The sequence below is a fragment of the Carcharhinus amblyrhynchos genome, chromosome 6 (genome assembly GCF_965287045.1).
Source record: "Carcharhinus amblyrhynchos chromosome 6, sCarAmb.v2.hapA, whole genome shotgun sequence".
Taxonomy (NCBI): Eukaryota; Metazoa; Chordata; class Chondrichthyes; order Carcharhiniformes; family Carcharhinidae; genus Carcharhinus; species Carcharhinus amblyrhynchos.
Window position 1 is genome coordinate 124621185 of NC_137329.1, and position 16658 is coordinate 124637842.

Sequence of the window (16658 nt, forward strand, 5' to 3'; positions counted from 1 at the left end):
ATAGACGTCTATAAAATATTGAGGGGCACAGATTAGCCAGATAATCAATATCTTTTCCCAAAGGTAGGGGAGTCTAAATCTAGAGGGTATAGGTTTAAGGTGAGAGCGGAGAGATACAAAAGGGTCCAGGGGCAATTTTTTCACACAGAGGGTGGTGAGTGTCTGGAACAAGCTGCCAGAGGCAGTAGTAGAGGCGGGTACAATTTTGTCTTTTAAAAAGCATTTAGACAGTTATATGGGTACAATGGGTATCGAGGGATATGGGCCAAATGTGGGCAATTGGGATTAGCTTAGGAGTTTAAATAAAAGGATGGCATGGACAAGTTGGGCCGAAGGGCCTGTTTCCATGTTGTAAACTCTATACTCTATACTTTCCCCTTTTGGAAGACGAACTCTACCCATTAGCACATGACCTGCTCTTGTCAATCAATATAATTAAACCCTACTCTGAAACCTCAGGGGATAACTCAAAAAAATAATAAAACTGCATTAACTCAGATTAAAATAAATACTCCAATATCTAGAATCAATTATCCTTCTGTATTCTCAGCAGGTGGGCTGCCTGGAGTAGACAAATGGGTGCCGTAATCAGCACTGAACTTTAAAACATACCTTTCACACGAAACATGACATAAATACATTGCTTAAGTACACAATATTGTCACAAGGTACTTTTTTAACAACACGATAGGTTTTAGTTACTGCCAAACAACCTCACTGGCCCTGAAAATTAACTTTCAAATTCATTCTTTCAAATATTAATTTTTTTTGTTGATTGGTTAAAAGTTTTTAAAAGTTTTTAATTTTTTTTCTTTCCCTCTCTTTTATCTATTTCCCTTAATCTCATTTTCCTTTCACTCTCCTTAGTTCACTTTTTGACTTATTTGTCAGTGAATTCACAAATCAAACTGATGACATCTGCTTCAGACTCTGTACTGCTCATTAACAATCTGATTGGATGAGGAAACAGTGAGCCATTTGCCCTGTTCACTCAGATCCCAGATTTCTCAGATTTCCCAGATGCCAGGGGCCCTATGAGTTCTCTCTAATTATCGCAGCTTGTTTTTCTTTATTCTTTCATGGGTTGTGGGTGTTGCTGGCTGGGCCTGGATTTGTTACCCCGAATTGCCCTTTAACTGAGTGTCTCGCTTGGCCACTTCAGAAGACAATTAAGAGTCACCCATATCAAATCAAACCAAATCAAAATATGCAGTGGCTCTGGAGTCACGTGTGGGCCAGACCGAGTAAGTACGGCAGATTTCCTTGTAGCCCAATCCATCACATAAACCAACCTCCCATACATTGACTCTGTCTACACTTCCCACTGCCTTGATAAAGCAGCCAGCATAATTAAGGACCCCACGCACCCTGGATATTCTTCCTTCCACCTTCTTCTGTCAGGAAAAAGATACAAAAGTCTGAGGTCACGTACCAACCAACTCAGGAACAGCTTCTTCCCTGCTGCCGTCAGACTTTTGAGTGGACCTACCTCGCATTAAGTTGATCTTTCTCTACACCCTAGCTGTGACTGTAACACTACATTCTGTACTCTCTCCTGTCCTTCTCTATGAACGGTATGCTTTGTCTGTATAACGCGCCAGAAACAATACTTTTCACTGCATGTTAATACATGTGACAATAATAAATCAAATCAACGAGATAGTTTTTTATGACAATTGATGATAGTTGTATAGTCACCATTACTGAGACTAGCTTTCAATTCCAGATTTATTATAAAAGCAAAATACTGCGAATGCAGCTCTGGTGAAGGGTCATCCAGACTCGAAACATTGGCTCTATTCCCTCCCCACAGACACTGTCAGACCTGCTGAGATTTTCTAGCATTTTCTGTTTTTGCTCCAGATTTATTAATAGAATTGAAATTCCCCATACCCCCCAGAGCATTAGGCTAGGCCTGTGGATTACTAGTCCAGTGATATGACCACCACCGTCTCCCCCAGTTGAAAAACCCACGGAAAACTGGACTGCTTCCTTTGTCAGCTGCTGAGCCTGTATCAGAAATTTTCAAGTTCATTTATTAGTGTCACAAGTAGGCTTATATTAACACTGCCATGAAGTTACTGCCCCCCAGGTGCCACACTCCAGAGGCTGTTCCAGGTACACTGAGGGAGAACTTAGCACGGCCAATGCGTCCAACCAGCACGTCTTTCGGACTTGAAGCAATTAAAGTAACATTAGAGACTGTTTAAAAGCATCAGTGATACCAGTGAATGTGCTGCCACCCACAGTCAGGGGTAGGAATTCCAGTTGACCATCCTTGCATCCTCATAGATCACAGTCTTTAAAACTGATCACAATTTCTGTACAGCAACACCAGGAGACACTTTAACCAGGGTCTTGGCTTGTTCCCATGGTGTTGAATTTGATATATCGCTGAGTTATCCATTGATATATTTTTGATTTAACGCCGTACTTCAATATAAAAAAGATCAATGTGTATTGACAGCCGCCAGCAGACCAACCAACAATGCGCACAGGGGGTATTTTTAGGGAGTGTTTATTGACTGCGAGCTCTCATGGAGACGTTGTCATTTTCCTGCAAAATCCCGACTGGCTGACTGATATCCTTCGGGAAGGAGAACCTGCCACCCTTTCTCCGTCTGGGACCAGACATGGCTTTCTTCTGCCAGAGAATAACTCCTAACTGCCCTTAAAAAGGGCTTAACCGCCACTTAATTGGTTATATATGGAGCAGGCCATTCAGCCCCTCGAACCTGAGCTAGCATCGACTGCTACTTGTGTGGGGGAGAGTTCCGCACTTCCAGCACTCGTTATGCGAAGAAGGATTTTGGGCTTCCCAACCAGCAGAAAAACTTTCTCTCTAACTAGCCTAATTTTTTTTCACCTCTTAACCTTCTCTGTACTCCTGTGGAGACAAACCTAGTTTATTTAATCTCTCCCTATAATTTAACCCTGGGAGCTCTGGTAACCTGATGGTAGATCTATGCTGTCCTCTTTCCAAGGACAATACATCATTCCTCAGGTGCCCAGAACTGTTGTGTCTTGAACAGAGTTCAAGAAAAAGACCCACCACCAATGGGCAATAAATACCGGCCTGGTCAGTGGCACCTGTGAAGGTGGACAAAGACAAAGTTACTATTGGTTAGGATACTTAGTTTATTAATAGTCGCTTGGCCGTACAAAACTTGAATGCTGCTGAAAAAAGAGACATGCCGTTGAAGCTTTTCATTTTGTACTCATCAGGTCAAACACAAGAATGCCACATTTCCAACCAATCACACAGTTTATCCCAAAGGAGAAAAGAATGCTGATTGTTTGCCAAATCAACTCTGATTGGCCAAGATGATGCTACCAGGGTTGACTTGCTAACCAATGAGCACTTTTTTTCTTGTGCAGTATCTATTGTTGTAATGGTTTGAAATTTGGTATTCTTGTGTTTGTCCTAACTTCAGCGATGGGCCTCTATTTTCAGCAATGCTAAACCTATTCCTTTGCAGCCCCACTCCAGTGGACTTTGTCCTTTCTAAGAAAACCAATAAAAGTGTTGCTTAATATTTTTTCAGAGGGAAAAGAGACCACTGGGAATCCCGCAGAACCAGCAAAACCCGCAGAACCCGCAAAACCCGCAGAACCCGCAAAACCCGCAGAACCTACGAAACCCGCAGAACCAGCAAAACCCGCGAAACCCGCAGAACCAGCAAAACCCACGAAACCCGCACAACCAGGAAAACCCGCAGGTCAGTGAAACACTGAAGCAGTGAAATATTCTCACTGAGAGTACGTTTTACCATAGAGACCACAGTTTATGCATGGTAATAGTTAACCTGATAGTCACATTAAAAATTGCTGGCCAAGGTTTATATCCGGTCAATATTAATCATAGAATTATTGAAAAAAGAACATAATTCATCAATCACAATCATTGAATCAATTGATCCAGATCATTGGATCATAGGTCTTGGATTTCGGGAAAACCTCTCCACAGGTTTTAAAGTTTATTTATGAGTGTCACAAGCAGGCTTACATTAACTGCAATGAAGTTACTGTGAAAATCCCTTAGTCGCCACACTCCGGCGCCTGTTCAGATACACGGAGGGAGAATTTAGCACGGCTGACGCACCTAACCAGCATGTCTTCCAGACTGTAGGAGGAAACCGGAGCACCCAAGGAAAGCCACGCAGACACGGGGAGAACATGCAGACTCCACACAGGCAGTGACCCAAGCTGGGAATCGAACCCGGGTCCCTGATGCCATGAAGCAGCAGTGCTAACCACTGCACCACTGTACCACCTTCTGTGCTGCTGTGTCACCATATTGGAGCCAAACCAGGAACAAAATAGATGTACAATGCTCAGTCTCATTGATAACTCCTTTGGCAACAAAGTTGTACTCACATTCAGCAAGACCTGGACAACATTCAGATTTGGGAGTGTCACACTTTGTTCTATCAGGCTCCTGTGAAGCACCTTGGGACTTTTAATTACTTTAAAGATGCAATATAGATACACGTTGTTTTTGTTGTTGGTAAGTGGCACACTAGTAACATTCACACCACACAAGTGCCAAAAAGATAGTGTCTAACCACCTCCCCTTCAATGGCATTAACCCTCCCCCACTTACCAACATCCTGAGGTTACCATTGACCTGAAGCTGAACTGGACTGGCCATATAAGTATTGCCTGGCTGAGTGCAGCTGCAACAACACCCAAGAAACTTGACACCATCTCGGACAAAGCAGTCCATCTGATTGGCAGCCCACCTCCAAATTGTAGAATCAAACAAATGTTTGGTGGTACAGCAGTTAAGTATTACTGAAAAAGACATTTTGTCAAAATTTGTTGTCTTGCACTCAACAGGACATTGGAATTCTTCCAATTGCCCATTGTTAAAATCCCATTTGATGTTACGACTGGATGAAAAGATTCCAGAATGGAAATCTGGCTCAAAACATCATAACTTTTATCTTTTTAAGAAAATCTAGATGAAAAGAGGCACAGGACTGTCAATTATCTGTTAACAATAAAAATAAATTGTTTGCCAAGAAAAGTTGGACTATAATACAGTACTCCTTCACTGCCACTTCACAAATATACACAGATTTGAAGGATAACACAGGTTACAAAACATATCTTTTGCTACATTGTAAATACACAGTCCCTGTAAGCCAGCAGGCTAACAATGGTCAGATACACCCCACACTGAAACCGAGTGGCAGATTCCACCCAATCGATCTGTGAATTTTTATTCAAATCTGTCCCCCCACCACCCCCAGATGATTTTTACACCATGAGCCAACTGATTTCACCGGACTCCAGCTTCAACACAAGTGTTTCCAAATCCTACTCTTGAAAAGATATACCTCAGAATTTTCTTTCAAACAATGCTCTCCGTCAGCCGTTCCTGGCAAGGATCCACTTCCAGGATTACCAACTCTCCTTTCAGTATTCTTTTGACTTTAATAGTCATGAGCTTCCAAACTTTCACACAATCTCTCACGCACTCAGCCCCCAATTGTATACTATTGCCCCAAAGATTGGAATAAGGACACAAACCTAACAATTGTTCCTGATATCTGTCTTTTCTCTAGCTGATTTCACTCAGTCTGTCCTTTCGAGTCCTGTCTTTAACTTCAGCGAACAAATTCCAGTCCCTGTTTCCCTTTTTACTTCAATCTGCCTGAAAACTTCTCCCCATTTTCTAGTTTCAAAATTAGTTGTCCTTTAGTTTCCAGAACTTGCGTTCTTGCCCATTACTCCAGAGCTGAGAGAACTGCTCTCTCCTTAGCTGTAAGGTTCTTTCTGCTATGCGCTTAGTTAAAATTAAACTGAAAAAGTCTTCCTATCCTAAAGGTGCCCCTTGTTGCTAAGCAACAGCTCATTCTCTCTCCAAGCTCTTGTTTACTTTTCATGTCATAAACTCTGTAAGCACAATGGTGACGCAATGGTTAAAAATGAAACCATAAACCCCCGTACATGCACACATCTTTGTTCAATGTGAATTTAACTAGAATTATACCCTTTCTTACACAGAAACCTGAAACTAAAATCACCCAAATCTTTACCTTATTTCTAATATCCAACAATATAAACATAGCTCACTACATCTACTTCCTGACATCCTGTGAAGTGCAAAATGAAAAACTTTGACAAAATGTCATTTTTCAGCAATACCCAAATTGTGGAATGATAGAACATGAATGCAATAGTGTAGAAGGTGGCTAAGTAGCCCATCCTGCATTTCCATTTATCATTGATGCAATCTATTGTATCCTCCATTGTGTCCATACTGTTCCACACAAGAAGAGGAGCTGGGGACTGTGGGAGGAAACCGGAGCATCCAGAGGAAACCCACGCAGACACGGGGAGAACGTGCAAATGCCACACAGACAGTGACCCAAGGCTGGAATTGAACCCAGGCCCCAGGTGCTGTGAGGCAACAGTGCTAACCGCTGTGTCACCGTGCCACGCTTAATGAGTATAGACCTCGGGTGGAATGTTCCCATCCTGCTTGTCACAGGAAATTGCAGTGGGCAGGACGCGGATTGTGTAAAGGTCCGTTGACCTTGGATGGGTTTTTCCGGTTTTGGGGCGAGCGCAGCCAGAAAATCCCACCTCTAGTCTACCCAATCTCAACAAAGCAGCTCATCCCAGCAATCATTCTGGTGAACCCCTGGTGTACTCCCTCAACAGAAAGCAAATCCTTCCGTGGGCAGTGAGACCAAAATAGTACACTGTTCTCCAGCTGTGTTCTTTCAGGACCCTGTCCAGTTGCAGCAAGATTCATTTGCCCTTCAAAGCCCACATAATAAAGGCTAACATCCCATTTACCTCCCTAAATGCTTACATGGTAACTTTCTGTGATTTGCGTACAAGGACACCCAAGTCCCAGGATTATAATTCTCTGGGGCTTTTTGTAGGCCGATCAGAGGGCTGAACATTGTGAATCTATCTTGTCCTCAGTCTGGTTCCAACCAGTAGAGAGGTTATCCCAAATCCTGTGACTTGATCCATGATCTAAGTCATTCAACTTGTTTCTGGATTACCCATTGTGTTTTGATTGTTCAAGCGTTGGTGAGGAGAAAACTGATCAGAGATATCAAAGGAGAACCATGTGTTCCGAGTTGGAACAAGTTGGAGCAAAATGAACTTTTCTGCTCTTGTACATTCCTGAGTAACTGGAGGTAAAGTTGCAGGTTGCATTTATTTTGTACCTGTGTATGGAGTACAATTTCATTAGATATGGGTTTTACCAGGTGTGATAATAATTACCTTCGGCGCCTAATTTATTTTCAGAGCAAAAGGAAGATGGTTCAGCAAACAGTGCAGGTTAGTGTGATACTGTTCTGGTGGGTGTACCCCCTCTACCCCCCCATTAACCTGCGGTGATACACACTTGGACTGGAGCAGAATACCATGCTGTGTATCATTCCTTTCAGATTCACTTAACTAACTGGAGTTACTTTCCATAATTTTCAGCCGTTCCTTTGTTTCTCTGTCTAACATGTCTTTGCACCTCACAGTATCCATCAGACCTTGAGACTGTGGGAGTTAACCCTTCCACTAGGTGAAGGTTCATTAACTTCACTGAATGCACAGGTCGTCCCACTGTTTGTCGTGTCTAACTGAGTATCTGGTTTATCTTTCTCACGCAGGTTAATCTGAGGTTTGCAGACGGTTGTTGTTGTTCCAATTTTGGCTTCTCATTGCAAGTCAAAAAATGGGCCCACTTTTAACCCACTCCAAATCCACTTACTCACCCAGAGCTAAAATTAGCCCTCTGAAAGAAGAAAGCGTGTTTGAAATGATAAGAGTGGGAGACAGTTTCTGCAGGGTAGTAATGGATAAAGCAGGTTTTCTTCAACAGAGCTTCATTAATGCTGAGGGGTTCTCTTTTATTCCTCTGGTGGACGAGCCGCCCTCTTGAGCCGCTGCAGTCCGTGTGGTGTAGGTATACCCACTGTGCTGTTAGGGAGGAAATTCCAGGATTTTGACCCAGAGACAGTGAAGAAACTGTTGGTCTTGAAGTTTTAGGAAGAGGTTAGTCTGCTCCTGAGATTTGACAATCCTGTTCCCATGTACAAATCAAAACTCCTAGCGAGCACTAGCTGCCCAGCAAGATTCTGGTGGAGTGGATCTCTCCAATTTGTTGAAAATCAGACTTGGTTTACAGCAGGCATCTGGATAGATAACCCAGCTAACAGTTGTATCAAACCCCATTGCCGAGAGGTTTCCATTTCCATCCACATTCCAATCCTACCAGGATTGCAGATTACACCCAGAATGAGAACAGGATCTGTGGCTAAGAGTAAAGGGGTGAGACTCCTTGGAAAGCATTGGTTAAAGGGGATTGGTCCTGGGCCAATAATATTGGTGTAAAGGTGAAACCACTTTGTGCCCATTCCAAAGCTACAGTGATCCAGTTTTAAAGTATAAAGTGAAATCCGGCTTTAAGAATGTCTGTTTGTGGTTGCTCTGTAGTCTGGGTGTTGATACTGGCCTCTGAATTTGCTGGTAAAATTGTGGTGAGTTTAACCGCGTTACAAATGTGTGACGGAATTGTGAACGGTCACCGAACCACCAATAGCATCACAGCTCGCCCTCAACCTCCCCAGCAGTCTCATTGGCCAATAAATTCACCCAGAGAGTTAAGGCTAGAACTTAGCAGTGTAAGGACCATATTGAGGAAAAGTTTTCTGTTCCTGAAATGCCAGTCAACCTCTCCTACCCAGGAAATCAACAACTCAAACTGCAGAGTCTTATTTCTATGTTTGTTGTTAAACAGAGTTTTAACATTTTAAACAGTTTATTTTCTTTCCAATTTCCCTTCCTGTTTCTTCTTTTTTTCTTTCTTCTTTAATCTGGTCTTTCTTTCCCTCTCTTTTTATTTCTCTTCTGGAACTGATCTGACTAATTTACCAGATTTCTATCTTTTTCATTTCTCTGTTTCATTTTCAGCTTTTAATTTTGATGTTTAAGGAGACAGATTGTTGTTTATTGGGGTCCCAGGTGTTATGTTACCCTCTCCATGCTGTTACCAGCTCCCAGTCCAAATTACTCCGTCCAAAAGATTTTGAGTTGAAAAGAGGAGGGAGAAAGTCTAGTGGCAAAATTTGGGGGATTGGTCTTTTCTGAAATGAAATGATCCTTGGTGAAGTGCTCAGTAGTGTGCTGTGGAACATTGTCCTTCATGCTAAAGGGTCGGTGAGTAAGACCTGTCCACCAATGTCACCATTGCACTGCATCGTTTACTAATCTGGCAAGGTGGGGTGAGGGTTCCAACCTCTTCCACTGCCCACTCACCTGAAATTACTAGAATGAAAATCGGACAGGATATAAATTCCACCAGATTATCACAGTGCGGTGAAGACTGAGACTTATCTTCCTCTGCATTGGTGTGGTGAGTCATTACTGAGGACTAAGGGTATTAGTGTACTGGGCTTGACCAGAGTTTGATTGTGTTTGTGGAAGAGGGTGGTGGAGGCAGGATGCCTCACATCCTGGATGAGTACTTGGCACATTCAGGGCTGTGGGCCAAGTGCTGGCAAGTGGGATTAGGTGGGCAGGCCAAGGCCTTTCATGCATCGGTGCAGACTCGATGGGCGGAAGGGCCTCTTCTGCATTGTAGTACTCTGTGATTCTGTGATAAGATTTGTCTGGCAGTCTAAAGAAATTATGGGTTGGCTGCGGAGTCTGTGACTCATCGTGCCCCAGGTGAGGATATATTTGCCCTGCTTTCAGCTTGCGTGTGAAGAAGTTACTTTCAAAGGTGTACCGTCGCACATCAGCGATCTCTTAGAAATTAGACTGGCTTATCCCAGAGCCGGAGTGAGATTCACGGGGCTCTGGAAACCTTCAACACCCGTGCCTGCTGAAAAGTTAACCCCCATTTAAATAAACCTGAGAAAAATTAGGTTTATACATTGCATTATTGTATCACAATGGATCATGTTGAAATTAAACTAATCCAATGGTTTTGTGGAGTTTTATTGTTAGGTTTATGGGGGATGGGAAGGTGTTATTTAGCTGAGACCCCTGGTAAGAAACCCCTGTATTAATCCATCCCTGACGATGCATAGCTTTGGAATTGAATGACAGTTTTGTCTTTTACAAAACTGCCCTCAAGTGTTTGCCGTTTTGCATTTTGACCGTGTGTGTTGCTGCATGTTAAGCTGTATGTGAATGTGTGTATGTGTGTGCTTGTGCATATCCACGCCTGCGTATGTGTATATCTGTATGTGTCCCTGCGCGTGTTGTACTGTGTTAACTTTCCAAGGGCTTTTCGATGTCTTCAGAACATGGTCTAGTTGCTGAAAGAGAGGAGGATCAACCAACGAAAGCAACGCCCTCATCCACAGGAGGTTAGGAGGCTGCTTGATGAGTATCTGTCTGTGTGGGTTACATTATCCTGACTGATCTTGTGGATTAACCAATAACTGCAGTGTGGTTGACTAAGTGTGTTGGAGATGGTCACCTTAGTTACTTACTTCCATTATTGAATTGAATTTTTCATCATCTCTCATTAGCGGTTCATTCATACCAGATTGAAGTAGTTATTTGCTACGTTCAAACCTGGACCTCAATAATCTTTGCAAGAAAATTAACCATTTCATCAGAGGAATTAATACATTTATGCCCAGGATAATAAAGACATTGGGGATTTGTTACCCAATTAGTATCTGTTCTCTGATTCGCGACTTGACGTTTGGCTAAAAGTGACCGGGAAGGACCCAATAAGCAGGAATAATTCATAAAAATGTTGAAGTGGTGAACTTTTTGCCTTCTCGGTGGCAGAGTTTCAGAAACTCAGCTATCAATTGCTCAAGCCATCGGTACTTTGCAGTGAAGATATTAGCCACCTCTCCAGACCGAATACCTCTCCCTGAGACCAACCCGTGACAAGAGGTGGAGGAAAAGATTTGAAGACCTGTAGCGGGATACCAGACCAAGGAAGGTGGACATGAGGGTGAGGAAGTCTGCTGAGGAAGATCAAGGCTGTTGAGGCAGCAGAGCTGGCCAGACCTGAGTCATTGGCAAAGCTTGCTAGTCTAGAAAAGAGTTAGACCCCTGTGTTGTACAGAATGGAAGGACACAGAAGAACTTTCTTCTAGAACTTGAACTCTGTTAAAAGTAAGTCAACCTCCACGTCGCGGAGTTGGAAACCGTTTGTTGCTGGCTTCACTGCATCAAACATTGGAGTGATAAGTCTATCTCTGGCGTGCAGCTGCATTCTCACTGATTGACAAGACAGATGGACTCAGCAGTCAGTGACATTACAATAGTTCCACGTTGAATAGGCTAAGAATACATTATATTTAGTGACAGTGGGTTGGGAGGAGATTAAGTTACTCCGCTCACAGATCATAAAGAATGATGTTAGAATGCACAACATAAATTTAAATGATGTTAGATTTCACAGTGTAATCAATTGGAAATGAGAAGATAAAAGCCTCATTACTCATTGACATGTTTAAACTATAACAGAGAATTTACAGTAAAGGAACAGACCATTTGACCCTGGTGTTGGCACTGAGTTGGGCAAGATTATAATTTTGGAAGCTGTGAAATAGGAGGTATATAAGGTTACAGTGTCGTTGGCTACATTTGTCAGATGGGGACTTAGCTTCTTGACAAATGTCTGAAGTAGGGGGCGTTAGGACTGAATTTTCCCACTGCCGTTAAGAATGAAGAATGAGGGGAGATCTCATTGAGACGTATAAGATGATGAATGGGATGGATAGGATAGAGGTGGAGAGGCTCTTCCCGCTCAGAAAGGACAGTAGGACTAGAGGGCACAGCCTCAAGATAAAAGGGGGGGCGGTTTAGAACGGAGTTGAGGAGGAACTTCTTCACTCAAAGGGTGGTGAATCTCTGGAATTCTCTGCCCGTTGAAGTGGTGGAGGCTGCCTCGCTAAATATTTTTAAGACGCGGGTTGATGGGTTTTTGATAAGAGAGGGGATTAAGGGTTATGGGGAGAGGGCGGGAAAGTGGAACTGAGCCGCTACAGATCAGCCATGATCTTATTGAATGGCGGGGCAGGCTCGAAGGGCTGGATGGCCTACTCCTGCTCCTATTTCTTATGTTCTGATGCACCTGCTTCCCGCTGCTGAATCCACTGGCTCAAGTTTAGGGGAATTGGCCTCCCGATTGGTCACTTCAGCATTTGCGCTCCACTTAAGGACCAATGGTGGAACAGGCAGGCAGGAGAGCCAATGGGAGGGCCAGGAGGAATGTCCACTCAGCAGCTCCACTGGAGGGGGGTAGGGGGTGAATGTCGCTGAGCCAGAGGGAGACCGGGATGGGGGTGTGGGGGAGCAGGGAGCTCAGAATGGAGGCACTCATGAAGAGTTCAATTTCAGTTTGGAAATAAAGGCCGGAACATTTAGGGGGCATCAAAGTGAAAAGGGACACAAATGATATGTTAACTATATTGCTAAGTTACACAGGGAAAGGGCATTGTTTAATTAAGTATTTAGAGCACTTACAAAGAGAGACTGCTGGGGAGGGGATATGTGAGGTGCTGCATTCTGTGAGTAAACCTATTGTCAAGCAAAGTATTAGTGCCTAGTTTTATACCCCCCTCAATATGACAGGGGAGACGCTCCAGAATGCCTGTGACTAGAACTGAACCTCATTGAGCCTCACAGTTCCCTCTGATTGCCCCCTGATCTTCTCACAAGAGGCTGCCTCAGAGACATTGCTGGCTTCCTGACAGTTTTTGGGGGAGGGGAGATGGAGGGGGTGAGGATGGGAAGTAGCTATTCCTGTTGTTTGACTCCTTCGAGTGAGCTACTGATTCCAGCTGTAACCTGCCCATTCAGAACGCGAAGGAAGATGGGAGCCACATCTGGATGCTGTCCCTGCAGGGGTTCCTATGACTTTCTGAGCTCCCCACTCCTCCAAACTCCCCTCCAGGGGCCTGAAAAACTCCCCACTTAGTGTCTGAAGGAAGCCAGGGTAACAGAAACAGGAAGCAAGAAGCAAATGGCCCTTTGTTAGATGTTCAGATACACCATCTTGTTATCCTATTGTAGAAATGGGAAAAATCCATTTTGAATTGTGACTTGGGTTGATTTTGGTTGGTAGATTCATGGTATGAGCTACAGTCTTGAACTGTAACACATCATGTAATCTCCATACTTGGAACAAAATCACTTGACCAGGTCTGTGTGGCATTTAATGGAATATTCATCAGTCCCATTTTCAACCCTCATGTGTGTGGCCTGGTTTGCGTCCACGTCCGTACCATTGTTCAAAGGTTTTATTCAATTGCTGTTGTATCTTGCGCACTGTGTGTTTGCAGAGAGAAAGGCAGAGGTTCCACCAACTGTACCCCAGCCAGGTAATGCTTACAGAGTGAGAGAATGTACGAGAGAGAGAGAAAGAGCGACCGTGTCTGTGTGTAAATAGTGATGAAAGAGTAAGAGAGGGAATGTGTGAAAGAGAGTGTGTAAGAGAGAGAGAAAGAGAGAGTAAGAATGTCTGAGAGAGACTGAGAGGGTGTGAGCGATTCTGATATTGGGCTATTAAATCATACTACTGTAATGAGTAAATTTCTTAAAGGGTCTATCTATTTAAACAAACTCTATTTGATCCTAAATCTAATTAAACTGATGATGTGTTTTCCCAATGATAATTCTTTTCTTTTAGCAGAAGAAGTTCCTACTCTCCAACTGCCCAATGACACCCAGGGTAAGTTTGGTTATCAGGAGTCAAGCCCTAATTATACAACTAGGTGACAAAGCAAATGAGTAAAAAAGAACAGACTTTTTTTAAAAAAAGACCTCTATATAACTTAGAGATGCGACCGGAAAAGCAAACCTTTCTTTCTCTGTCGTTGCTTTTTTAAACTCCAAAAAGTGGTGGGGCCCTCTAAAGCCATTGTCGGTGCTAGGTAAATGCAGTAGGCAATCCGTACTGACCTGTGGTACAGTGTAGGACACACACTCACTTGCTGACTTGTCAACATTTTTCAAACATTTCATCACCAACTTGTTCCAAACAGAAAGCTGCTGTGTTCTGTGTGGAAGCAAATAAAAATGTTTGCATCTCACAGGAGGAGGATCTGGTTTTCTAGGGAACAACAGGAAGAGATAGGGAACAGGATAGCAGGGAACTGTTATCTTTAAAAGCAAACAAAAACACATTTCATGTAAGAAGTTTCTGATAAATGTTATTCAAGTGAAGAATGTTCATTATTATTTGTAATGTGCACATCATTGATATCTCATGCACTCTTGTGTACACAATACACTCAGATAAACGCACACTGTCGCACACATGTTCTCTCTCACACACACTCTCTCATTTTATCTCACATCCTCTGTCACTCACACACGCTCTCAATCTCTCTCATGCATTCTCTCTCACTCTTCCTCACTCATTCTTTCTCATTCTCTCTCTCACTGTCACTCTCTCACTCTGCCTCACTTTCTCACATGCTCTGACATACACACACACACACACTTACATATACAGAATGTACACCAAAGCGAGCCAGTTTCCCATGCTGTCTTCACACTATTGTGACCAGTGGGGCAATTCCCCATTTACACAGCTCACCTTCCCTCATTGAAACTCTTCCAGGACAAACATAGGAGCAGGAGGAGGCCATTTAGCCCTTCAAGCCTGCTCTGCCATTCATCACCATCATGGCTGATCTTCCAACTCAATAGCCTAATCCTGCTTTCTTCCCATAACCTTTGATCCCATTTGCTCCAAGTGCTAAGGACAGACTTTAATTTCTTTTAGAAGTTAAAGATATGACCTTATTCACATGCACCAAGCTGCTGTGCCAGGGTGTGAGTGCTTGTGTTACAAGCTTTAAACACTTAGGTAGGCTCTAGCTAATTGCAAATGTTCTCACAGGCTGTAAAGAATATTGTCCTTTCAGCCTGTCTTGTGCAATGTCTCTCTACGTCTGATCTAATCCTGCGGTGGATATCCCTGAAACTTCAGTATGATCCAGAAATGGGAAGGACTTCACCTCGACAACAGTTGAAACTTTCAAGTGTCATCCTGTGGTTAGACTGGCACCAAAGAGTCCAAGATTATCTTGTGCCGGTTGGTGTTTCTGATCCTGACACATTTCTAACACAATCATGGAATTATAGAATCCCTACAGTGCAAAAGGAGGCCATTCAGCCCGTCAAGCCTAAAATGTCACACAAACTCAAAGGAAAAATGGACAAACTGACCAGCCTGGTTCTGAATAGCAGCAAACGGCACAGTCCAGGACTCTGTCAGTTAGAACATTTTAAACGTAGGAGAGAGGTTTCAGAACCGGGGAACATTATTTGCCTGCATGTGGAAAATGTCAATCTACCCAAGATTTGTTGCTGGCCACACATCTGATTGATTTCATTTATATATCACCCCTGCACATTTCACAGATCTTCACAGCCAATGAAGTACTTTGGAAGACTGGTCCCTATTGTAATCTAAAGAAAAGTCATCAACCAAGTTGTGCACAGCAAGCTCCCAGGACAATAAGAAACACCCCAGTCATCTTGTTTTTCAGAAATGTTGGTTGAAGAATTTATTTTCCATCCTTAATTGCCCCTTGGGGAGATGGTGGCGAGTCACCTTTCTGAACCGCTGCCCTCCCTGAGGTGTGGGTACACCGATTAGGGAGGGAGTTCCAGGATGTTGACCCAGCGACAGTGAAGGAATGGTGATATATTTCCGAGTCAGGATGAGTGACTTGGAAGGGAACCTCCGGGTGGTGGTATTCCCAGGTATCTTGTCCTTCTAGATGGTCGAGGTCACGGGTTCGGGAGTTGCTGTGCCAGTCAGAAGGTTCAGCTTAAGTAGGTGTTGGTAAAATTTAGGAGCCACAAACTGGAAGTTCGGGAGAGCGTCAGAGAATATCCTTCACAATGCTGGAACACATGAGGTCTGGGAGAAACAACTGACAAATCACCAACTGGAGTAATGCTGTCAGAACTGTCATTCCTTGGACACATTCCTAAAGTTGTGTACAAGAAGAGGAAGATTAAACAGACTGATCAGAGCCAATCCTGTTTGGAAGACCAGTTTGAGATTGAAGCATTTCTTCACCCAAAAGCTGATGACTAATCAGACAGCCCTCTGCAAATATTAAATCAGGCAAAAATCCTGGAGTCATTCAACTGTGTGTTGTTCTGGTCACCGCACGACCAGAAGGATGTAGAAGCTTTGGAGAGAGTGCAAAGAAGGTTCACCAGGATGTTACCTGGTCTCCAGGGTGTTGGCTTTGAGGAAAGGTTGAATAAACTAGGATTGTTTTCACTGGAAAGAGGGAGGCCGACGGGAGATCTGATAGGGGTCTACAAAATTATGACAGGCACGGACAGGGTGGAGAGTCAGAGGCTTTTTCCCAGGGTGGAAGTGTCAATTACAATTACAGGTTCAAGGGGAGGGGGAAAGTTTAAGGGAGATGTGTGGGGAAGGTTTTTCACACGGAGAGGGGTGGGTGCCTGGAACGCGCTGCCAGAGGAGGGGGTGGAAGCAGATACATTAACAACATTTAAGGGGAATCTGGATGGGTACATGGATTGGGAGGGAATAGAGGGACACGGACTGAGTAAGGGCAGAAGGTTTTTTTCAAATTTAGTTAGGGCATCATGGTCAGCATGGGCTTGGCGGGCCGAAGGGTCTGTTTCTGGGCTGTACGTTTCTATGTTCTTTGTTCTCTTTG

General features: G+C 43.6%; 1 protein-coding gene across 12 annotated transcripts in view; it reads left to right on the top strand.

The window, feature by feature from the left end:
- mybpc1 (myosin binding protein C1) overlaps positions 1–16658 on the top strand; it is a 119983-nt gene that overhangs the window by 22161 nt on the left and 81164 nt on the right. For 3 of the 12 annotated variants that reach the window (XM_080191399.1, XM_080191401.1, XM_080191404.1), the window contains exons 3-8: positions 3546–3602; positions 3702–3719; positions 7276–7308; positions 10275–10340; positions 13284–13322; positions 13631–13672. In XM_080191399.1, coding sequence (XP_080047525.1) covers positions 3546–3602; positions 3702–3719; positions 7276–7308; positions 10275–10340; positions 13284–13322; positions 13631–13672 — 255 coding nt within the window. The remainder of the gene's footprint in view (positions 1–3545; positions 3603–3701; positions 3720–7275; positions 7309–10274; positions 10341–13283; positions 13323–13630; positions 13673–16658) is intronic. The other 9 variants (XM_080191407.1, XM_080191409.1, XM_080191408.1 and 6 more) reach the window with 7 other exon arrangements.